Source organism: Haliotis cracherodii, unplaced genomic scaffold, assembly GCF_022045235.1.
Source record: "Haliotis cracherodii isolate W230 unplaced genomic scaffold, xgHalCrac1.p SCAF_8, whole genome shotgun sequence".
Taxonomy (NCBI): Eukaryota; Metazoa; Mollusca; class Gastropoda; order Lepetellida; family Haliotidae; genus Haliotis; species Haliotis cracherodii.
In genome coordinates, this window is record NW_027266341.1 from 61330233 (window position 1) to 61357448 (window position 27216).

Consider the following 27216-nt stretch of genomic DNA (forward strand, 5'->3'; position numbering starts at 1 on the left):
TTCTTTGATGGCGTCATGTTATCGTTGACGTCACGATAATTCTTAAACTCAAAACAAGTTATGTTATATATCTCACCCATATTGCCTTATCTCGATATATACATATGTCTAACAGTCGTATCGTGCGATGTATCTTCTGATGTTACAATACTACACAGCATTAGACACATAAACATGATGCCACGATGCAAATTCTCTTGGAAATCTCATGAACGTTGATGGTCGGTCATCATATTTCTAATGTACCGTTTCCAGAAAGGTAACATATTCCTTGAAAGGAAATATCTGTTTCAGAAAGTTAATATTTTCCAAGAAAGGTAATATCACATTTACCCAGAAAGAACACATTTGTGAAAAAGGTAAACTGTTCCTTGAGAAGTGATATTTGTCACAGAAAGTAGCATGGGTCAGAAGGGCAACATACGGCGATCTCATGCAAGCATGGAACACACACGTACAGAAAGTTAGCCTACTTACATGTGAGATGCTTCATTTGTTTAATTATCTTATCTGGACAGTCACGAATCTCAAAACTGTGGCTCAGCTAACTTATACACAGAGTAACCATCGAAGTGTAAATTTGCTACATGATATATACTGCCATATTTTGGGACATATTGTAGTTATCAATCATAATCACATTTGCTCTAGAATAAATATTAGGATATATTCAGTGCATTATTGACTGACTATACTCAGTGTATAACAACGATAATACTATACCTAGATGTGACTGTGTACATGTATTCGTACAACCCTCGATACTCCGGGTGCATGTTTACTAACAAAATTGCCCAGATTAAATTTGTTAATTTATAAACATCAATGAACTATTGCAGGAATTAAATGTGCATTCAATAATGTAAAGCCTAACTAGTGATTACAAAACAGGCGTGATTATGTGCGTCCACAATAATGAATCTCAAAGATGAAACAATTTCTACCGGAAGGCAAGATTGCCATGGTAACCAGAGGGGACAGTATAGGTCTTTTACAATTAAAGTTTTCGTATCTGTAAGAACAGTTCTGCTGCGAACCGCAACCACTGCAGATCACAATACATAGGACGAATTTGACCATCCATCACAAATTTTAAATACTCCAAAGTTCAAGAGGGTAAAGAAGTGGGCGTCTCTGTCTCCGACTTCTCGGCAGATTGTGACGACTGTTCATTGTTCGTGTCCTGGCTGCCCTTTCGTTCTTGACCTTGACTTTGACCTTCGTGGGACTCACTTTCAACATTAGAAGAACCAGTCACATCACTTGGAGAGTCAACATCGTTCCCTATGCCTGTTTGAGGTACCCCAGAGCTGGTTTCTCCTCTGTCTGCCACCGTATCACTGCCGCCATTCTCTTCAGGGCCAAGCTGGGGCTGGGTGTCCTGGTTTGAACTCGTGGAACCTTCTCTCACACTATCTGTGGGTGCATCCTTCGGTCCACTTTCATCATTAGCAATTTGATCAATGCTTTCTTTGACCTGTTTGATATTTTCGTCTGCCTCTTTGACAGAACCATCTGCTGCTTTACGATTCTTCTCTGTCTCTTTAGCATTGATATCTTCTTTGGTTTCTTCATCAACCTTTGTTTCCACTGGTGTAGAATCCGTAGTATCTGCTGTCTTATCATCTGTTGCTTTGTTGGTATCGTCTGCTGCCTCATCTGTTGCTTTGTTGGTATCGTCTGCTGCCTTATCATCTGTTGCTTTGTTGGTATCGTCTGCTGCCTCATCTGGTGCTTTGTTGGTATCGTATGCAGCCTTATCATCTGTTGCTTTGTTGGTATCGTCTGCAGCCTTATCTGTTGCTTTGTTGGTATCGTCTGCTGCCATCTCAGTGTCGTCTGCTACAACAAGTACAATGTCTGATTTTTCCTTCAGCCGTGGAGTGTCCTCTGTCTGTTTGCTGCCGAGGTCGAACACTTCAGTGACGAGGGTAGCTGAGGAAACCCGCTTCTTCGTGGCAAACTCCAGCATGTCCTGCTTCACTTGCTTCATGGCAGTTTTCCCTTCCGGTGACAGAGTCTCAGATACCTTGAATCTCACGCGCCGCAACAGGATACGCTGAAGCTCCCAGATCTCCTCTGATGAGAGTCCCGTGAAGCGTTGCAGCGTCTCCTCGAAGGTCGACACGTACTCATTGAGCTCCGCCTCCGTCATCTTGTCCGCCATATTGATTGCGTGACCCGCCTGAAAGAAACAACACAGGGTGATGAGACAGTTTACCATCCTCGATTATCCAGGGTTTATATCTCCATTTTATAACGCTCAAAACCCATGCACATCCTTTTTGAACACCCATTACTTGCCATATACAAAACACTCGTTACTCGCCATACACGCAACACTCATTACTCGCCATATAGGCAAAACTCATTACTAGCCATACATACAACATCCATTACTCGCCATACACACAACACTCGTTACTCGCCATACACGCAACACTCATTACTCGCCAAATAGGCAAAACTCATTACTCGCCATACACACGACAGTCATTACTAGCCATACATACAACATCAATTACTCGCCATACACACAACACTCGTTACTCGCCTAACACACAGCACTTGTTACTCGCCATATACACAACACTCGTTACTCGCCTAACACACAGCACTCGTTACTCGCCATATACACAACACTCGTTACTCGCCTAACACACAACACTCGTTACTCGCCATATACACAACACTCGTTACTCGCCATATACACAACACTCGTTACTCGTCATACATACAACACTCATTACTCGCCATACACACAGCACTCGTTACTCGCCATACACACAACACTCGTTACTTGCACATACACACAACACTCGTTACTCGCCATATACACACAGTACTGGTTACTCGCCATATACACACAGCACTCGTTACTCGCCATACACACAACACTCGTTACTTGCCATACACACAACACTCGTTACTCGCCATATACACACAGTACTGGTTACTCGCCATACACACAACACTCGTTACTCGCCATATACACAACACTCGTTACTTGCCATACACACAACACTCGTTACTCGCCATATACACACAGTACTGGTTACTCACCATACACACAACACTCGTTACTTGCCATACACACAACACTCGTTACTCGCCATATACACACAGTACTGGTTACTCGCCATACATTTTACACTCGTTACTCGCCTTACACACAGCACTCGTTACTCGCCATACACACAACACTCGTTACTTGCCATATACACAACACTCGTTACTCGCCTTACACACAACACTCGTTACTTGCCATATACACAACACTCGTTACTTGCCATATACACAACACTCGTTACTCGCCATACACACAACACTCGTTACTTGCCATATACACAACACTCGTTACTCGCCATACACACAACACTCGTTACTTGCCATATACACAACACTCGTTACTCGCCTTACACACAACACTCGTTACTCGCCTTACACACAACACTCGTTACTCGCCTTACACACAACACTCGTTACTCGCCTTACACACAACACTCGTTACTCGCCTTACACACAACACTCGTTACTTGCCATATACACAACACTCGTTACTCGCCATACACACAACACTCGTTACTCGCCATACACACAACACTCGTTACTTGCCATACACACAACACTCGTTACTCGCCATATACACACAGTACTGGTTACTCACCATACACACAACACTCGTTACTTGCCATACACACAACACTCGTTACTCACCATACACACAACACTCGTTACTTGCCATATACACAACACTCGTTACTCGCCTTACACACAGCACTCGTTACTCGCCATACACACAACTCTCGTTACTTGCCATATACACAACACTCGTTACTCGCCTTACACACAACACTCGTTACTTGCCATATACACAACACTCGTTACTTGCCATATACACAACACTCGTTACTCGCCATACACACAACACTCGTTACTTGCCATATACACAACACTCGTTACTCGCCATACACACAACACTCGTTACTTGCCATATACACAACACTCGTTACTCGCCTTACACACAACACTCGTTACTCGCCTTACACACAACACTCGTTACTCGCCTTACACACAACACTCGTTACTCGCCTTACACACAACACTCGTTACTCGCCTTACACACAACACTCGTTACTTGCCATATACACAACACTCGTTACTCGCCATACACACAACACTCGTTACTCGCCATACACACAACACTCGTTACTTGCCATATACACAACACTCGTTACTCGCCATATACACAACACTCGTTTCTCGCCATACACACAACACTCGTTACTTGCCATATACACAACACTCGTTACTCGTCATACACACAACACTCGTTTCTCGCCATATACACACAGTACTGGTTACTCGCCATACATGTTACACTCGTTATTTGCCATAAACACAACATTCGTTTCTCGTCAACACACAGTACTGGTTACTCGCCATATACACAACACTCGTTACTCGCCATACACACAACACTCGTTACTTGCCATATACACAACACTCGTTACTCGTCATACACACAACACTCGTTTCTCGCCATATACACACAGTACTGGTTACTCGCCATACATGTTACACTCGTTATTTGCCATAAACACAACATTCGTTTCTCGTCAACACACAGTACTGGTTACTCGCCATATACACAACACTCGTTACTTGCCATATACACAACACTCGTTACTCGTCATACATACAACACTCATTACTCGCCATACACACAGCACTCGTTACTCGCCATATACACAACACTCGTTACTTGCACATACACACAACACTCGTTACTCACCATATACACACAGTACTGGTTACTCGCCATACATTTTACACTCGTTACTCGCCATACACACAACACTCGTTACTTGCACATACACACAACACTCGTTACTCGCTATATACACACAGTACTGGTTACTCGCCATACACACAGCACTCGTTACTCGCCATACACACAACACTCGTTACTCGCCATACACACAACACTCGTAACTTTCTATATACACAACACTCGTTACTTGCCATATACACAACACTCGTTTCTCGTCATACACACAACACTCGTTACTTGCCATATACACAACACTCGTTACTCGTCATACACACAACACTCGTTTCTCGCCATATACACACAGTACTGGTTACTCGCCATACATGTTACACTCGTTATTTGCCATATACACAACATTCGTTTCTCGTCAACACACAGTACTGGTTACTCGCCATATACACAGCACTCGTTACTCGCCATATAGGCAACACTCATTACTCGCCATACATACAACGCTCGTTACTCGCCATACACACAACATTCGTTTCTCGTCAACACACAGTACTGGTTACTCGCCATATACACAGCACTCGTTACTCGCCATATAGGCAACACTCATTACTCGCCATACATACAACACTCGTTACTCGCCATACACGCAACACCCGTTACTCGCTATACATGCAACACTCGTTACTCGCCATTTACACACAGTACTGGAAATCGTCAGATACACACAGTACTAGTTACTCGCCATTCAAAGCCACGGGCCAGGTTATGTAGGTTGTGTGATGGATGGCGAACAATGTCATGAAACAAAACATTATTACAATCAAATCAGTATTCATGCTACATACTAGAAGCACCGCCTCCATCTGCCGTCAGCATCAACTTGGATGTTCTATCTTGTAGGGCGATGGAGTCATGTATTCAAAATATCACCCGTACAGACAGGACACAGACAGTATACAGACAGTACACAGACAATACACAGACAATACACGCACAATACAAAGACAATACAAAGACAATACCGAGACAATACCGAGACAAGACAGAGACAAGACAGAGACAAGACAGAGACAGTACACAGACAGTACACAGACAGTACACAGACAGAACACAGACAGTACACAGACAGTACACGCACAGTACACAGTCAGTACACGCACAGTACACGCACAGTACAAAGATAATACAAAGACAATACCGAGACAATACCGAGACAAGACAGAGACAGTACACAGACAGTACACAGACAGAACACAGACAGTACACAGACAGTACACGCACAGTACACAGACAGTACAAAGACAAGGCACAGACAGTACACAGACAGTACACGCACAGTACACAGACAGTACACAGACAGAACACAGACAGAACACAGACAGTACACAGACAGTACACAGACAGTACACAGACAGTACAAAGACAAGGCACAGACAGTACACAGACAGTACACGCACAGTACACGCACAGTACAAAGATAATACAAAGACAATACCGAGACAATACCGAGACAAGACAGAGACAGTACACAGACAGAACACAGACAGTACACAGACAGTACACAGACAGTACACAGACAGTACACAGACAGTACACAGACAGTACAAAGACAATACACGCACAGTACAAAGATAATACAAAGACAATACCGAGACAATACCGAGACAAGACAGAGACAGTACACAGACAGAACACAGACAGTACACAGACAGTACACAGACAGTACACAGACAGTACAAAGACAAGGCACAGACAGTACACAGACAGTACACGCACAGTACACGCACAGTACAAAGATAATACAAAGACAATACCGAGACAATACCGAGACAAGACAGAGACAGTACACAGACAGAACACAGACAGTACACAGACAGTACACAGACAGTACACAGACAGTACACAGACAGTACAAAGACAATACACGCACAGTACAAAGATAATACAAAGACAATACCGAGACAATACCGAGACAAGACAGAGACAGTACACAGACAGAACACAGACAGTACACAGACAGTACACAGACAGTACACGCACAGTACACGCACAGTACAAAGATAATACAAAGACAATACCGAGACAATACCGAGACAAGACAGAGACAGTACACAGACAGAACACAGACAGTACACAGACAGTACACAGACAGAACACAGACAGTACACAGACAGTACACAGACAGTACACAGACAGAACACAGACAGAACACAGACAGTACACAGACAGAACACAGACAGTACACAGACAGTACACAGACAGTACACAGACAGTACACAGTCAATACACAGACAGTACACAGACAGTACACAGACAGAACACAGTCAATACACAGACAGTACACAGACAGTACACAGACAGAACACAGACAGAACAAAGACAGTACACAGACAGTACACAGACAGTACACAGACAGAACACAGACAGAACACAGTCAATACACAGACAGTACACAGACAGTACACAGACAGAACACAGTCAGAACACAGACAGTACACAGACAGTACACAGACAGAACACAGTCAGAACACAGACAGTACACAGTCAATACACAGACAGTACACAGACAGTACACAGACAGTACACAGACAGAACACAGACAGAACACAGTCAATACACAGACAGTACACAGACAGTACACAGACAGAACACAGACAGAACACAGACAGTACACAGTCAATACACAGACAGTACACAGACAGTACACAGACAGTACACAGACAGAACACAGACAGTACACAGACAGAACACAGTCAATACACAGACAGTACACAGACAGTACACAGACAGTACACAGACAGAACACAGACAGAACACAGACAGTACACAGACAGAACACAGACAGTACACAGACAGTACACAGACAGTACACAGTCAGTACACAGACAGTACACAGACAGAACACAGTCAATACACAGACAGTACACAGACAGTACACAGACAGTACACAGACAGTACACAGACAGAACACAGACAGAACACAGACAGTACACAGACAGAACACAGACAGTACACAGACAGTACACAGACAGTACACAGTCAGTACACAGACAGTACACAGACAGAACACAGTCAATACACAGACAGTACACAGACAGTACACAGACAGAACACAGTCAATACACAGACAGTACACAGACAGTACACAGACAGTACACAGACAGTACACAGACAGAACACAGACAGAACACAGACAGTACACAGACAGAACACAGACAGTACACAGTCAATACACAGACAGTACACAGACAGTACACAGACAGAACACAGTCAGTACACAGACAGTACACGCACAGTACACAGATAATACAAAGACAATACCGAGACAAGACAGAGACAAGACAGAGACAGTACACAAACAGAACACAGACAGTACACAGACAGTACACAGACAGTACACAGACAGTACACAGTCAATACACAGACAGTACACAGACAGTACACAGACAGAACACAGTCAGTACACAGACAGTACACAGACAGTACACAGATAATACAAAGACAATACCGAGACAAGACAGAGACAAGACAGAGACAGTACACAAACAGAACACAGACAGTACACAGACAGTACACAGACAGTACACAGACAGTACACAGACAGTACAAAGACAAGGCACAGACAAGACAGACAATACAGAGACATGGCACAGACAATACACAGACAAGACAGACAATACACAGACAACACACAGCCAAGACAGACAAAACACAGACAATACACGACAATACACAAGCAATGCACAGACAATGCACATACAGCACACTGACAATACACTGACAATACACGGACAATACACAGAAAATACACAGACAATACAGATTACATCATCCCTGGAAAGGATCTATAAAAACAGTTTTTCTTCCTACAATTTAACCATCCAAAAAACTAAAGATGATCACCTCTATGAAGCCCCATACATGATTATCCTGACCACGTAGATGACTGACCTGATCACGTAGATGACTGACCTAATCACATAGATGACTGGCCTGATCACATAGATGACTGGCCTGATCACATAGATGACTGGCCTGATCACATAGATGACTGGCCTGATCACATAGATTGCCCTGATCACATAGATCACTGCCCTGGTCACATAGATCACTGCCCTGGTCACATAGATCACTGCCCTGGTCACATAGATCACTGCCCTGGTCACATAGATGACTGGCCTGATCACATAGATGACTGGCCTGATCACATAGATGACTGGCCTGATCACATAGATTGCCCTGATCACATAGATCACTGCCCTGGTCACATAGATCACTGCCCTGGTCACATAAATCACTGCCCTGGTCACATAGATCACTGCCCTGGTCACATAGATCACTGCCCTGGTCACATAGATGACTGCCCTGTTCACATAGATGACTGCCCTGGTCACATAGATTACTGCCCTGGTCACATAGATGACTGGCCTGATCACATAGATGACTGCCCTGGTCACATAGATTACTGCCCTGGTCACATAGATTACTGCCCTGGTCACATAGATCAGTGCCCTGGTCACATAGATCAGTGCCCTGGTCACATAGATGACTGCCTTGATCACATAGATGACCGCCTTGATCACATAGATCACTGCCCTGGTCACATAGATCACTGCCCTGGTCACATAGATGACTGCCCTGGTCACATAGATGACTGGCCTGATCACATAGATTACTGCCCTGGTCACATAGATGACTGGCCTGATCACATAGATGACTGCCCTGGTCACATAGATCACTGCCCTGGTCACATAGATTACTGCCCTGGTCACATAGATCAGTGCCCTGGTCACATAGATCAGTGCCCTGGTCACATAGATGACTGCCTTGATCACATAGATGACCGCCTTGATCACATAGATCACTGCCCTGGTCACATAGATCACTGATCACATAGATGACTGCCCTGATCACATAGATGACTGCCTTGATCACATAGATGACTGCCTTGATCACATAGATGACTGCCCTGATCACAAAGATGACTGCCCTGTTCACATAGATCACTGCCCTGGTCACATAGATCACGGCCCTGGTCACATAGATCACTGATCACATAGATTACTGCCTTGGTCACATAGATTACTGATCACATAGATCAATAGATTCTAATTTGACAAACATGTAACTATGAAGCCATTAAGAACGGTGAATCCAGGACACACATTTCATATTTTGAATTGAAAAAATCGTAAAAATTCGTTAAGGTTCAACAACTTCGAGCCTGTAAAATGTAAATCGCGTAACACGGTAACCACAGCTCGATGCCTCGCCCACCTGCGTTGCCACGTTCTGTGAGATAGGTATAGATGTATGGTGTGCTTGTGACTGACTTATCTATGTCTTTAAAATAGGTTATATGACACACTTTGTCATTAACACTCCATTACATTTATTGGACTAAGAAAGCTGGATAGTCTAGTGGTTAAATCGATCGCCAAAGACGCGGGTCCATACTGGGTACAATATATACTCAACAACAAAAGTTCCTGTGACACCAATATATTTATGTATTTTTCAAACAAGTAAAATTTGGTTTTCAATATTGTAGTACATGTATGGAATTAAGTCACAAAAACACAACTGCCACAGAAAAGCATGGCCCATAGCTCCGCTCCCAGAGGTGATTGGGTGTCAAGGACGGTGAAAACGTGGCCTCGAGGTCAAGGTCTACCAGCATGCAAAGTTTCAATGCGCTGTGAAATCTTTCACATCCGAGTCGCATTTGAGTGCAAGGGGTTCGACTTAGCCGTATTTTCGACCAAAAATGTCAAATCGTCGTAGGGGTCCCAGACTTTGCAGGACGACTCCTTAGGTCGCATTGAGCACCGTGAACCAAAAATATTTCGATGTGGAGCTAATTCCATGCAAAAGTTGACTTTTATGCAAGCCCCATGCATTTCACTACCCAAGAATGGGTATAAAACGTTAACGGGATTCCATATGCAACCACTCAGAAAAACAACAAAAGTAGGCAATTATTCAACATAACGAAATGCCACGCCTGTCCGAAAATGAGCGTCTGCGAGCCAACGTGATGTTGCAAGACAATTTAACGTCCACAGAAACACCATTTGGTGTTTATGGCAACGTTGGCAACAGACGAATGCTTTCAGAGACCATCCACGGAGTGGCACGCCACGCGTAACCAATAATCGACAAGGCAACTGGATTCGAACAACACACCTACGAAATCGATTCCAACCAGCAACAGTGACTGCAAGAAACATCCCTGGCCTTCGACGAATATCTTCACAAACCGTACGTCGTCGCCTCAGATGTGCATTGACTGTCGCCAGAAGACCCGCCAGACGTCCGAATTTGACAGGAAACCACCATCAAGCACGTCCACAGTGGTGCACACAGCGTCTACTCTGGACGGCCATGCAGTGGGGACAAGTGCTATACATTGACGAGTCTCGTTTTCACCTCAGCCACAGCCATGGACGGATTCGAGTGTACCGACTTCGAGGTGAACGTTACGTCAATCATTGTGTCATGGAAGAAGATCGGTTCGGGGGCGGCAGCGTTATGGTATGGGATTGGATTACAGCAAGACAGAGGACCCGTTTGATAGTGGCAGAGGGAAATCTCAATGGACAGCGCTACCGCGACGAGATCATCGACGCTGTTGTTCTACCGTTTTTGCGTCATCATGGCCAAGGCATTACCTTTCAACATGACAACGCCCGGCCTCATATTGCTCGACTTGTTCAGGATTCTCTTCAACAAAACAACATGAATGTCATCCCATGGCCGGCTCGCTCCCCTGATCTCTCAACAATCGTGCACATGGGTGATGACGCCTTCGACGTCAACCACGTGTTCCACATACACTCCAGGAACTTCGAAACATGCTCCAGCAGATATGGACAGATATCCCACAGGACTTTCTGCGACGCCTGGTCCATTCCATAAGACGAAGATGTGTTGCTTGCATCGCAACAAGAGGTGGACACACACGCTATTGATTTGTAAATTGACATTTTGGTTTTTTTATAAAATCACGCATTTTCTGAAGTCAGTATGACAAATTTAACCATTTGAAAACTTACAGGAGTCTTTTATCTGTGGCAAACTGAAATTGTTTCAGATTTGGTAAAAAAAATAACTTTGCATTTATTCTTATTCAATGTCACAGGAACTTTTGTTGTTCAGTATATATGTCTGTCGCTGAAATAGCGTTAAGAGCGGTGTACGACACATTCATTGTGTGATTATGTCACCCGTGTCACACACATTCACTCTGTTATTATGTCACCCATGTCACACACATTCACTCTGTTATCATGTCACCAGTGTCACACACATTCACTCTGTTATTATGTCACCCATGTCACACACATTCACTCTGTTACTATGTCACCCTTGTCACACACATTCACTCTGTTATTATGTCACCTTGTCACACACATTCACTCTGTTATTATGTCACCAGTGTCACACACATTCACTGTTATTATCTCATCCATGTCACACACATGCACTCTGTTATTTTGTCACCAATGTCACACACATTCACTCTGTTATTATGTCATCCATGTTACCCATGTCACACACATTCACTATGTTATTATGTCATCCGTGTCACACACATTCACTCTGTTATTATGACTACCATGTCACACACATTCACTCTGTTATTATGTCACCCATGTCACAAAATCACTCTGTTATTATGTCACCATGTCACACACATTCACTGTTATTATGTCACCCATGTCACAAAATCACTCTCTTATTATGTCACCCATGTCACACACATTCACTCTGTTATTATGTCACCATGTCACACATATTCACTCTGTTATTATGTCACCCATGTCACAAAATCACTCTGTTATTATGTCACCCATGTCACACACAATCACTGTTATTATATCACCCATGTTACACACATTCACTCTGTTATTATGTCACCCATGTCACACACATTCACTCTGTTATTATGTCACCCATGTCACACACATTCACTCTGTTATTATGTCACCAGTGTCACACACATTCACTCTGTTATTATGTCACCCGTGTCACAAAATCACTCTGTTATTATGTCACCCATGTCACACACATTCACTGTTATTATATCACCCATGTTACACACATTCACTCTGTTATTATGTCACCCATGTCACACACATTCACTATGTTATTATGTCACCCATGTCACAAAATCACTCTGTTATTATGTTACCCATGTCACACACATTCACTCAGTTATCATGTCACCAGTGTCACACACATTCACCCTGCTTCATGATTCATGTACAACTTAAAACTCTTTGCAGAACTTTTGATATAAACGACGTAAAACTCTGTTCCCTCACCCACCCTTATTCCCTCCCCCACCCTGGGTGTACGAGGTGCCACGATCCCCTGGGTACAGCACTCTGTATATATCACGTGCCGGCTTTGCCTCCAGAGAACTGGGTTGTGTTGACGAACAAAGACGTGAGCACAACGCCGTCAATAACTTACCAATATACAACCGTTCAAGATAACTTCAAAATAAGCACGACAGCCTCCTTTGTCTAGTGGTAGAGAGTCCGTCCTGAGAGCGGAAGGGCCGGGATTCGATACCCGGCCGCGTCATACCAAATGACGTCAAAAGATGGTACTTGTTGTTATCCTGTCTGGCGCTCGCATTAGGGGCAAACACAAGGACTAGTCGGCTCTGAGTCAGTATACTGTGTTTGAGTGGGATATTCATGTTAAACTGCGGCCTGGTATCTACGTGGGCTACCACTATGAAATCGGCATTAGTCCGGAGTAGTACAAGCACACACACACACACACACACACACACACACACACACACACACACCTGTATGCACGTCACTATATGAGTGCAATAATGAAAGCGACGTTAAGTCCCATTTCACCGCACCTCACGTCAATATAAGTACAAACAGTGTGATTTGATAACACTATATCACGAATGGGGAAAATGAAGTTGAAAAAAGATACAAAACATTTTCAAAAAATCATTTTGTTTGATTGGTAGAGAGGAAATAAACACGCAATGTCAAACAACGACTTTCTCTTTTATCGGGAAGACACAGGATGTTTCCATAGCAATAAAGCATTCCCAGGATTCAGTGGACAGGGACCGCTGACGATGTCAGGAAGAGAAATGCATATTTGAATGTTGTGAAGACATTAAACCTATGACACAGACACGTATCCCAGCCTTCACGAACCACCTGCATCCTGATGTACAACGATGTATCACCAACAACAACCAACATCACCAACAACAAACAACATAACCAACTACAAACAACATAACCAACCTTGCCTCACGGAGCCTGCATCATCGTCCCCAATATATCAAGTTGACTCCGTCCAGGCGACCACCTAGTGAGGTCTGTAGGTCACCGTACGTTGTGTGCGTTGACTACGCATTTGTACAGAACCTCTATGACGAGTTACACCTCTCATACACACTGGGTGCTAATGCTCGCCATTCAACCAGTGTAGGAGGTCAAAAGACGAATCGCTTAATCTCCAGTTAGGTGAATCTGTCTTCTAAACTGCTAACACAGTCTTTCAAGCATACGAACAAAAGAGTTCTCTGCGCATGTGCCGTCTAGTTGTACATACCAGGATTGACATATTGGATTACAGCGTGTTGATGGGACGTGACAGATTTTATTGTTCTCCTTCAAAATTAAAAGACAAATAGCTTGAGCGCTTTGGAATATTTCTGTTTTTTATCTACTCGAGGGACAATGGTGTTTAAATATACTGTTTGTTCCCAACCAATATTGGATTTGTCAACACGTCCATCCTGGCGGGAGGCGCCACATAGCGTGAAGTGCGTCAATTCTATAGTTCCCTGCATGGACTTGTATGTCTCACAAAACATGGGAATGTCCTTGGATTGTCATATGTTGTTTTTTAGAAAAGAAACAACATCTTCTCTCTGTGTGTGTCTGTCTTCCACTCTCAGGTCCTGTCTGAGAGAGAGAGAGAGAGAGAGAGAGAGAGAGAGAGAGAGAGAGAGAGAGAGAGCAATGAGACAACACTTGTCTTCTTTATATGCGCAGTCATGAGTGCTTAGCTGTTACAATATCGCGTCATCATACTAATATGACGTCACAGCCATTGAAAAGTGGCGTCATGAAGCGTGCATCAATAAAAAGCTCCTATTGTGATACGTTCATTAGCCATGTCATCGTATCAGTACTTGTCTACCAAAGGTTAGTATTGGTTGAAATATACTCTGCAAAAAAAGTAGTAGTTAAATCGGAAAGCAGCATTACAAGACTGTGGAACCATTATCAGACTGACGGGACAAGTGACCCCCTTCATCGCCATACAACGTCAACTAACATCAGAACGTTAAATCGACAGGTCTGTCAATATTGCTTCATGTAATGTGAAGTTTCAACGTGTATATGAAGAGTGTCGTGTCTTGGAAGACACCAAGTTATAGACTTCTAACTGCAACTCTTTTCCAGAAGTCAACAAGAGCATTTGACGGGATTGCGAGAAACTGCGAAAATGAAGACAGCTAAGAAACGAACTGTGACTAAGTGTATGTCGCCAACACAACTTACGAAAATATTTATAGGACACATCCGACTGTCGTTCATATTCAACTGTTACGACTTCGGCTGCAGCGGCTTGGTGTTCAGCCACATGTACATGCCATCACACCGCAAGTGACAGCGAAAACATGCCACGACTTACTGAAGCCCAACGCAACAACGCTAATTGCAAACGGCAGAATCATCTTCAGCTGTAACAGGATTTTTTCCACGTAGCACCAAGAACCGTTACAAGACTGAAGAACCGTTACACGACTGTAGAACCGTTTTTAGACACACGGGACAACACGGGACCTTCCCAGATCCGGTCGACCACGTATCACTACCAGAGCACAGGACAGATTCATATGGCTACGCCACGTACGTGAAACCACCACGGCCACCTCTACAACTACGGCAACATCCGGATTGCGCAGGATTTTAGCCCTGACAGTGAGTGTATAACTTCGTTTGCATGGCATTCATGTGAAAATCAATTCGCCAGAGAAAGAGACACTGTCCCTGAACACATTTCAACCATTGCTAAATTCTAGTAAACAATTAATTTAGTTAAACTTTGTACAATGGAAAAATCGTAAAGATTTCATTTTCAAACAGATCAATTTTAAGCACTCATTATTAAGCACCGTAGCTTCTAATCTCGTATCTGTTGTTTATGTACAGTAACGCGGTCTTTTGATTCCATTCCAATTTCGCCAAAGTAACTGGCACCACATTCGGCACATTCTATAATTTAATCACATTCCTGCGAAGTCTACATAATGCATGTCTTAAAGGTGACCTAATAAGGCCTTTACAGAAATCACCACCCATCCACCCATCCACCCCACCCCACCCCATCCCACCTCACGTGTTTTGCGTATAAGGTGGCGCAATTGATAATACAATCGCCAGCCGGTTATGCCAGAGCTACGACACTTAACGTTGTCGACAAGACCCCCCAGGGTCCACGACGGATCGTATGTACCCATGGATTCTCACAACCGCGGAATGGCTAGTATTACTTTTAATGAAATGAACGATCGTCTTTAATAGCTTAATGATTTCTAGATAGGGTGGCAACTATGCGGGTGCACCATTGCTTCTCTATGCATGTGTGAATGGCTGCGTTTCCATGTCAAGCAAGTTTTGGCCGACAATAAAGGTGTTATATGATGTTTAATGTGTTTGGACCTTGCAATTAGTCGTGCAAGGTTAGCATTTGGTTTAACTTTATCATTACGCATGCGCGTAGTATACATGGAGAGTAGCACATTACACACCAAGTGTTTGGCATTTTATCTGTTACGTCTTTTTCTTCCCTAGTCTGCCTGTTATAACTATCACTTGTAGTTTTACTGACTGACAAACAAAAGAACTGCAGGACAGCGTACACGTCTGCTTGGTGTGGGAGAGTGTCCCGAAGCAACCGCCTGTGTCATCAGTGACAGCGTACACGTCTGCTTGGTGTGGGAGAGTGTCCCGAGGCAACCGCCTGTGTCATCAGTGACAGCGTACACGTCTGCTTGGTGCGGGAGAGAGTCCCGAAGCAACCGCCTGTGTCATCAGTGACAGCGTACACGTCTGCTTGGTGTGGGAGAGTGTCCCGAGGCAACCGCCTGTGTCATCAGTGACAGCGTACACGTCTGCTTGGTGCGGGAGAGAGTCCCGAAGCAACCGCCTGTGTCATCAGTGACAGCGTACACGTCTGCTTGGTGTGGGAGAGTGTCCCGAAGCAACCGCCTGTGTCATCAGCGACACGGAATAAATTGTGTCCACATCAATTTGAACACCAACTTTTATAAGGATGAATATGTCGCATCATAAGGTTTGAATATCAGATGTAAAATTGACATTGCCAGTTATATTTATGTAACCCATCCGTGCATTTCACATTATATATATGTGACCAGTGCGAAAAATATACACTATATTTATGTAACCTGTCCGTATATTGCAAGTTATATTTATGCAACATGTCCCTATATTACACATTATATTTATGTAACTTGCCGTACATTGCACAATAGATGTAAGTAACCTGTCCCTACACTGCACATTTTATCTATGTAACCTGTCCTACACTGCACAATATATCTATGTAACCCGTCCCTACATTGCACATTTTATCTATGTAACCTGTCCCTACACTGCACATTATATCTATGTAACCTGTCCCTACACTGCACAATACATTTATGTGATCTGACCCTACATTTCACAATATATCTATGTAACCTGTCCCTACATTGCACATTATATTTATGTAACAGGCCCCTACACTACACAATATATCTATGTAACCTGTCCCAACATTGAACACTATATCTATGTAACCTGTCCCTACACTGCACAATACATTTACGCAATCTGACCCTACATTACACAATACATTTATCTAACCTGTCCCTACATTGCACAATATATCTATGTAACCTGTCCCTACACTGCACAATACATTTATCTAACCTGTCCCTACACTGCACAATACATTTATGTGATCTGACCCTACATTTCACAATATATTTATGTTACCTGTCCGTACACTGCAAAATTATATCTATGTAACCTGTCCCAACATTGAACACTATATCTATGTAACCTGTCCCTACACTGCACAATACATTTACGCAATCTGACCCTACATTACACAATACATTTATCTAACCTGTCCCTACATTGCACAATATATCTATGTAACCTGTCCCTACACTGCACAATACATTTACGCAATCTGACCCTACACTGCACAATACATTTATCTAACCGGTCCCTACATTGCACAATACATTTATGTAATCTGACCCTACATTACACATTATATCTATGTAACCTGTCCCTACATTGCACAATGTATCTATGTTACCTGTCCCTACACTGCACAATACATTTATCTAACCTGTCCCTACACTGCACAATACATTTATGTAATCTGACCCTACATTACACATTATATCTATGTAACCTGTCCCTACACTGCACAATACATTTATGTAATCTGACCCTACACTGCACAATACATTTATCTAACCGGTCCCTACATTGCACAATACATTTATGTAACCTGTCCCTACATTGCACATTATATCTATGTAACCTGTCCCTACATTGCACAATACATTTATGTAATCTGACCCTACATTACACATTATATCTATGTTACCTGTCCCTACACTGCACAATACATTTATGTAACCTGTCCCTACATTGCACAATATATCTATGTTACCTGTCCCTACACTGCAAAATACATTTATGTAACCTGTCCCTACACTACACAATATATCTATGTTACCTGTCCCTACACTGCACAATACATTTATCTAACCTGTCCCTACACTGCACAATACATTTATGTAATCTGACCCTACATTACACATTATATCTATGTTACCTGTCCCTACACTGCACAATACATTTATCTAACCTGTCCCTACATTGCACAATACATTTATCTAACCTGTCCCTACACTGCACAATACATTTATCTAACCTGTCCCTACACTGCACTTTATCTTTATGTAACCTGTCCCTACACTGCACAATACATTTATGTAACCTGTCCCTACACTGCACTTTATCTTTATGTAACCTGTCCCTACACTGCACAATACATTTATGTAACCTGTCCCTACACTGCACTTTATCTTTATGTAACCTGTCCCTACACTGCACAATACATTTATCTAACCTGTCCCTACACTGCACTTTATCTTTATGTAACCTGTCCCTACACTGCACAATACATTTATGTAACCTGTCCCTACACTGCACAATACATTTATGTAACCTGTCCCTACACTGCACTTTATCTTTAAGTAACCTGTCCCTACATTGCACAATAGATGTAAGTAACCTGTCCCTACATTGCACAATATATCTATGTAACCCGTCCCTACATTGCACACTATATTTAAGTAACCTACACACTACACAACACCAAGCCACAACAAACCACAACAAAACACACAACACAGCACCTAGCCACAACAAACCGCAACGCAACACACTACACAACACCAAGCCAGAACAAACCACAACAAAACACACAACACAACACCAAGCCACAACAAACCGCAACACAACACACTACACAACACCAAGCCACAACAAACCGCAACACAACACACTACACAACACCAAGCCACAACAAACCGCAACACAACACACTGCACAACACCAAGCCACAACAAACCGCAACACAACACCAAGCCACAACAAACCGCAACACAACACACTACACAACACCAAGCCACAACAAACCGCAACACAACACACTGCACAACACCAAGTCACAACAAACCGCAACACAACACACTACACAACACCAAGCCACAACAAACCGCAACACAACACACTGCACAACACCAAGCCACAACAAACCGCAACATAACACACTACACAACACCAAGACACAACAAACCGCAACACAACACACTACACAACACCAAGCCACAACAAACCGCAACACAACACACTGCACAACACCAAGCCACAACAAACCGCAACACAACACACTACACAACACCAAGCCACAACAAACCGCAACACAACACACTACACAACACCAAGCCACAACAAACCGCAACACAACACACTGCACAACACCAAGCCACAACAAACCGCAACATAACACACTACACAACACCAAGACACAACAAACCGCAACACAACACACTACACAACACCAAGCCACAACAAACCGCAACACAACACACTACACAACACCAAGCCACAACAAACCGCAACACAACACACTACACAACACCAAGCCACAACAAACCGCAACACAACACACTGCACAACACCAAGCCACAACAAACCGCAACACAACACACTACACAACACCAAGCCACAACAAACCGCAACACAACACACTGCACAACACCAAGCCACAACAAACCGCAACACAACACACTACACAGCACCAAGCCACAACAAACCGCAACACAACACACTGCACATCACCTAGTCACAGAACAAAACACCAAAACATACTGCGTAACGCCAAGACGCACCAAACCACACAACCAGCACCAAAAAACACTGCAAAACACAGCAAGACACAACATGACAAAACCAAACCACACAGCACAACACAGTCCACTGATCCGTGATGTGTGAAGACCAGCTACGGGTGAGGTATTAAAGGAGACCAACCACAGTGCTGTGGCAATATTCCGCTGACAATGCCGTCAGACGCCTCGGGAACTACGTCTCACTCGTCCATGTATAGCGCTTTGAGCTTCTGTAATACAAATAGATGTAATGGCTTGGAAGAGAGGGTACCTCGGTCATCAGTTATACCGATAACGCTCTGGATCCACGATTAATATCCGTTACACGCCCCACAACTAATTCCTGCCATAAAGTATAAATGCTTGTCTTTCAAAGTCCGACGCGAGATGACTCGCGCGGTACGTAAACGTTCAAGCGCACCGCCCCCTTTCAACCCAGGCCGAACTCTTCCCTGACGCCAGCCTTTGAACCCCACCGTCCTTGATTCTTATACGTGTCCTCTGACCCAATACATACTGTATTATAAATCCATCAACAACTACATGCGTAGTTTTCCTTTCACAAATATTCAATGTGCTTAGTACCGACTGACAAACGTTTAGAAAGTAGGTCAGTTAAATTGTTCGCAACAAGAGATGTATTTTACATGCAAACAATCCAGTGGGACAGCGTATTGTCCCTACAGGTAAATGAGACGGTGTATTGTCCCTACAGGTAAATGAGATGGTGTATTGTCCCTACAGGTAAATGAGACGGTGTATTGTCCCTACAGGTAAATTGGACAGTGTATTGTCCCTAAAGGTATATGAGACGGTGTATTGTCCCTACAGGTAAATGAGACGGTGTATTGTCCATACAGGTAAATGAGACGGTGTATTGTTCCTACAGGTATATGAGACGGTGTATTGTCCCTACAGGTAAATGAGACGGTGTATTGTCCCTACAGGTAAATGAGATGGTGTATTGTCCATACAGGTAAATTGGACGGTGTATTGTCCCTACAGGTAGTGAGACGGTGTATTGTCCCTACAGGTAAATTGGACGGTGTATTGTCCCTACAGGTAAATGAGACGGTGTATTGTCCCTACAGGTAAGTGAGACGGTGTATTGTCCCTACAGGTAAATGAGATATGGTGTATTGTCCCTACAGGTAAATGAAACGGTGTATTGTCCCTACAGGTAAATTGGACGGTGTATTGTCCCTCAGGTAAGTGAGACGGTGTATTGTCCCTACAGGTAAATGAGACGGTGTATTGTCCCTACAGGTAAATTGGACGGTGTATTGTCCCTACAGGTAAATGAGATGGTGTATTGTCCCTACAGGTAAATGAGATGGTGTATTGTCCCTACAGGTAAATTGGACGGTATATTGTCCCTACAGGTAAATGAGACGGTGTATTGTCCCTACAAGTAAATTGGACGGTGTATTGTTCCTACAGGTAAATTGGACGGTGTATTGTCCCTACAGGTAAATGAGACGGTGTATTGTCCCTACAGGTATATGAGATGGTGTATTGTCCCTCAGGTAAGTGAGATGGTGTATTGTCCCTACAGGTAAATGAGATGGTGTATTGTCCATACAGGTAAATTGGACGGTGTATTGTCCCTAAAGGTAAGTGAGACGGTGTATTGTCCCTACAGGTAAATTGGACCGTATATTGTCCCTAAAGGTAAATGAGACGGTGTATTGTCCCTACAGGTAAATGAGATGGTGTATTGTCCCTACAGGTAAATTGGACGGTGTATTGTCCCTACAGGTAAATGAGACGGTGTATTGTCCCTACAGGTAAATTGGACGGTGTATTGTAGCTACAGGTAAATGAGACGGTATATTGTCCCTACAGGTAAATGAGACGGTGTATTGTCCCTACAGGTAAATGAGACGGTGTATTGTCCCTACAGGTAAATGAGACGGTGTATTGTCCCTACAGGTAAATGAGACGGTGTATTGTCCCTCAGGTAAGTGAGATGGTGTATTGTCCCTACAGGTAAATGAGACGGTGTATTGTCCCTACAGGTAAATGAGACGGTGTATTGTCCCTACAGGTAAATGAGATGGTGTATTGTCCCTACAGGTAAATTGGACGGTGTATCGTCCCTACAGGTAAATGAGACGGTGTATTGTCCCTCAGGTATATGAGATGGTGTATTGTCCCTACAGGTAAATTGGACGGTGTATCGTCCCTACAGGTAAATGAGACGGTGTATTGTCCCTACAGGTAAATGAGACGGTGTATTGTCCCTACAGGTAAATGAGACGGTGTATTGTCCATACAGGTAAATTGGACGGTGTATTGTCCATACAGATAAATTGGACGGTGTATTGTCCCTCAGGTAAATTGGACGGTGTATTGTCCCTCAGGTAAATTGGACGGTGTATTGTCCCTACAGGTAAATTGGACGGTGTATTGTCCCTCAGGTAAATTGGACGGTGTATTGTCCCTACAGGTAAATTGGACGGTGTATTGTCCATACAGGTAAATTGGACGGTGTATTGTCCCTCAGGTAAATTGGACGGTGTATTGTCCATACAGGTAAATTGGACGGTGTATTGTCCCTACAGGTAAATTGGACGGTGTATTGTCCCTCAGGTAAATGAGACGGTGTATTGTCCCTACAGATAAATTGGACGGTGTATTGTCCCTACAGGTAAATTGGACGGTGTATTGTTCCTACAGGTAAATGAGACGGTGTATTGTCCCTCAGGTATATGAGATGGTGTATTGTCCCTACAGGTAAATTGGACGGTGTATCGTCCCTACAGGTAAATGAGACGGTGTATTGTCCCTACAGGTAAATGAGACGGTGTATTGTCCCTACAGGTAAATGAGACGGTGTATTGTCCATACAGGTAAATTGGACGGTGTATTGTCCATACAGATAAATTGGACGGTGTATTGTCCCTCAGGTAAATTGGACGGTGTATTGTCCCTCAGGTAAATTGGACGGTGTATTGTCCCTACAGGTAAATTGGACGGTGTATTGTCCCTCAGGTAAATTGGACGGTGTATTGTCCCTACAGGTAAATTGGACGGTGTATTGTCCATACAGGTAAATTGGACGGTGTATTGTCCCTCAGGTAAATTGGACGGTGTATTGTCCATACAGGTAAATTGGACGGTGTATTGTCCCTACAGGTAAATTGGACGGTGTATTGTCCCTCAGGTAAATGAGACGGTGTATTGTCCCTACAGATAAATTGGACGGTGTATTGTCCCTACAGGTAAATTGGACGGTGTATTGTTCCTACAGGTAAATTGGACGGTGTATTGTCCCTCAGGTAAATGAGATGGTGTATTGTCCCTACAGGTAAATGAGACGGTGTATTGTCCCTACAGGTAAATGAGATGGTGTATTGTCCCTACAGGTAAATGAGACGGTGTATTGTCCCTACAGGTAAATGAGATGGTGTATTGTCCCTACAGGTAAATGAGACGGTGTATTGTCCCTACAGGTAAATGAGACGGTGTAATGTCCCTACAGATAAATTGGACGGTGTATTGTCCCTCAGGTATATGAGACGGTGTATTGTCCCTACAGGTATATGAGACGGTGTATTGTCCCTACGGGTAAATTGGACGGTGTATTGTCCCTACAGGTATATGAGACGGTGTATTGTCCCTACGGGTAAATTGGACGGTGTATTGTCCCTACAGGGAAATGAGACGGTATATTGTCCCTACAGGTAAATGAGACGGTGTACTGTCCCTACAGGTAAATGAGACGGTGTATTGTCCCTACAGGTAAATGAGATGGTGTATTGTCCCTACAGGTAAATTGGACGGTGTATTGTCCATACAGGTAAATGAGACGGTGTATTGTCCATACAGGTAAATGAGGCGGTGTATTGTCCCTACAGGTAAATTGGACGGTATATTGTCCCTACAGGTAAATGAGACGGTGTATTGTCCCTGCAGGTAAATTGGACGGTGTATTGTCCCTCAGGTAAATGAGACGGTGTATTGTCCCTACAGGTAAATGAGATGGTGTATTGTCCCTACAGGTAAATGAGACGGTGTATTGTCCCTACAGGTAAATTGGACGGTATATTGTCCCTACAGGTAAATGAGACGGTGTATTGTCCCTGCAGGTAAATTGGACGGTGTATTGTCCCTCAGGTAAATTGGACGGTGTATTGTCCCTCAGGTAAATTGGACGGTGTATTGTCCCTACAGGTGAGTGAGACAGTGTATTGTCCCTACAGGTGAGTGAGATAGTGTATTGCCTCGACAGGTAAGTGAGACAGTGTATTTCATGTTATCTCCCTATAGATGTTGCTGCAGGGTCATGGGTATCAACGTGGTATTTACCCTCAGCTCGGCTCCCGGGAACAATACATATACCAACCTCCCTATAGGCCAGAGAGTGAGTGAAGACGCGAATTTAGTGCAAGTGTTTGAGTGGGTTTTACTGGACAGTATGTGAAGAAGAAAGGCCGATGTGATGCAATGAAATCCCCGAGCATGGACATGGAGCTGACAAACCAAGACACACAATCAGGGCGATTCTTGACTCTGGCCTAAGGGACGCGTCAGGAGAAAGTAAAGAAGATCTTAATTTACCACTTCAGTGACACCCACGTGCAAGGGTACGTCACTGACAGAGCAAGGTTAATCAAATAGGCTTTCTTTGGATCCTGGCATGACTAAGGGGCGCAACTCTATAATCGACGCGTATTACCACTACTCCCAATACCACAGCGATCCCAGTCGGATACCAGGCCATGTCTAATAATCCTTACGTCGTTTTTCAGCAAGACGGGCTCTCCTCGTGAGTATGCATACCTTCAAGTGTTAGTCGACTACCGGATCTATTGTAAATAAACCTGGAGTTGCCCATTACATATACAAATAAATAAACCATTATCGTCTCAGTGATCGGCGAGGCTTAACCCCAATCCTGGCCGTGGGTAGCGGAACACGGCAGAGAGTGTAGAGCGGCATTAACGACAGTGGGTAAAAAGTAGCTCTTGTCTTTATGGCATACTCAAGGGTCACCTGCTATACATCTCCACGTGACAGGAGGGATATGCTAGCACTTAACGAATCACCGCATAAAACACTGACTGGAATTTAGCAGCCATGTCGTAACGAGAGATTCATTTACGTTGGATTAAAAAATGATTATTCAAAATACGTGTTCGAAGGTATCTTCAGTATTCATTTTGAAATAAATTTAACAACGAATTTGACACACCACTACATCAGCTGTTATTCAAGCTGATCGACCAAACATCATCTCTCTGGTGGGGCACTCACAGTCCAAGGACCACTATAAATTGTACAACATACACTGTTACAAGCACCAACTTGGAAGCACTTGGAGGCACTTGGAAGCACTTGGAAGCACGTAGGCGAACACCTGCATCTCTCACTAGCATATATATATATATATATATATATATATATATATATATATATATATATACACACACACACATATGAATCCAACTAAAACCTACGGTTCAATCCAATCCAAGTCCAATCTGAATCAAACACGTGTTGTCAAAGAGTCTAAATTATCGCAATGGATCAACAGATAACACGTGCTGTTACAGGGTATAAACTTTTACCAGGAGTCAACTGATAACACGTGCCGTAACAGGGTATAAAGTTTTACCATGAATCAACAGATAACACGTGCCGTTACAGGGTATAAAGTTTTACCATGAATCAACAGATAAAACGTGCCGTTATAGGGTCTAAAGTTTTACCAGGAATCAACAGATGACACGTGCTGTCACAGGGTCTAAAGTTTTACCAGGAATTAACAGATAACACGTGCTGTTATAGGATCTAAAGTTTTACCAGGAGTCAACAGATAACACGTGCCGTTACAGGGTCTAAAGTTTTACCAGGAATTAACTGATAACACGTGCTGTTACAGGATCTAAAGTTTTACCAGGAGTCAACAGATAACACGTGCCGTTACAGGGTCTAAAGTTTTACCAGGAATTAACTGATAACACGTGCTGTTACAGGATCTAAAGTTTTGCCGTGAATCAACAGATAACACGTGCCGTTCCAGGGTATGAAATTTTACCATGAATCAACAGATCACACGTGCCGTTATAGGGTCTGAAGTTTTATCATGAATCAACAAATAACACGTGCTGTTACAGGGTATAAAGATTTGCAATGAATCAACAGATAACACGTGCCGTTACAGGGTCTAACGTTTTACCATGAATTAACAGATAACACGTACTGTTACAGGGTATAAAGATTTGCAATGAATCAACAGATAACACGTGCTGTTACAGGGTATAAACTTTTACCATGAATCAACAGATAACACGTGCTATTACAGGGTCTAAAATTTCACCATGAATAAACAGATAACACGTGCTGTCACAGGGTCTAAAGTTTTACCATGAATCAACAGATAACACGTGCTGTTACAGTGTATAAAGTTTTACCATGAATCAACAGATAGCACGTGCTGTTACAGTGTATAAAGTTTTACCATGAATCAACAAATAACACATGCAGTCAAAGTGTCTATAGTTTCGCCGTGAATCAACAAACATAAATGAGAACGTCGCACTTTCAATATTAAAACATTAAACTGTTGACTCGGAACTGCCTTAGTGTTAAACCATTATACCAACGTCCGCCCCGATACCAGGAGTACCAAGCCCCATGTCGGTTCATAGTGACAATGGTATTTTGAACTGTTTTGGATTTCAACAAACAAATAATATAAGACGCCTGTTTAGCCTGAACTGTATAGCCCACTAGTACATGTCCACGTTAACGACAGCAGGGAATAGTAGTTCGATCATATTTAAGTCCCATACCTTATGCTGTCTTCATGCTGTATTCCATTCTGTCACACCTGCATCACATCTGTTAGGCTTGTGGTCAGTGTCTACCACTG

At 43.3% G+C, this 27216-nt stretch overlaps 1 protein-coding gene across 1 annotated transcript; it reads right to left on the reverse strand.

The window, feature by feature from the left end:
• LOC139450312 (clumping factor A-like) lies at positions 1-27216 on the reverse strand. The gene is made up of 2 exons (XM_071231991.1): positions 27137-27216; positions 1-2185 (listed from the first exon to the last, which is right to left on the reverse strand). The coding sequence occupies exon 2, from the start codon at positions 2165-2167 to the stop codon at positions 1109-1111; it is 1059 nt and encodes a 352-aa protein (XP_071088092.1). The 5' UTR covers positions 2168-2185; positions 27137-27216; the 3' UTR covers positions 1-1108.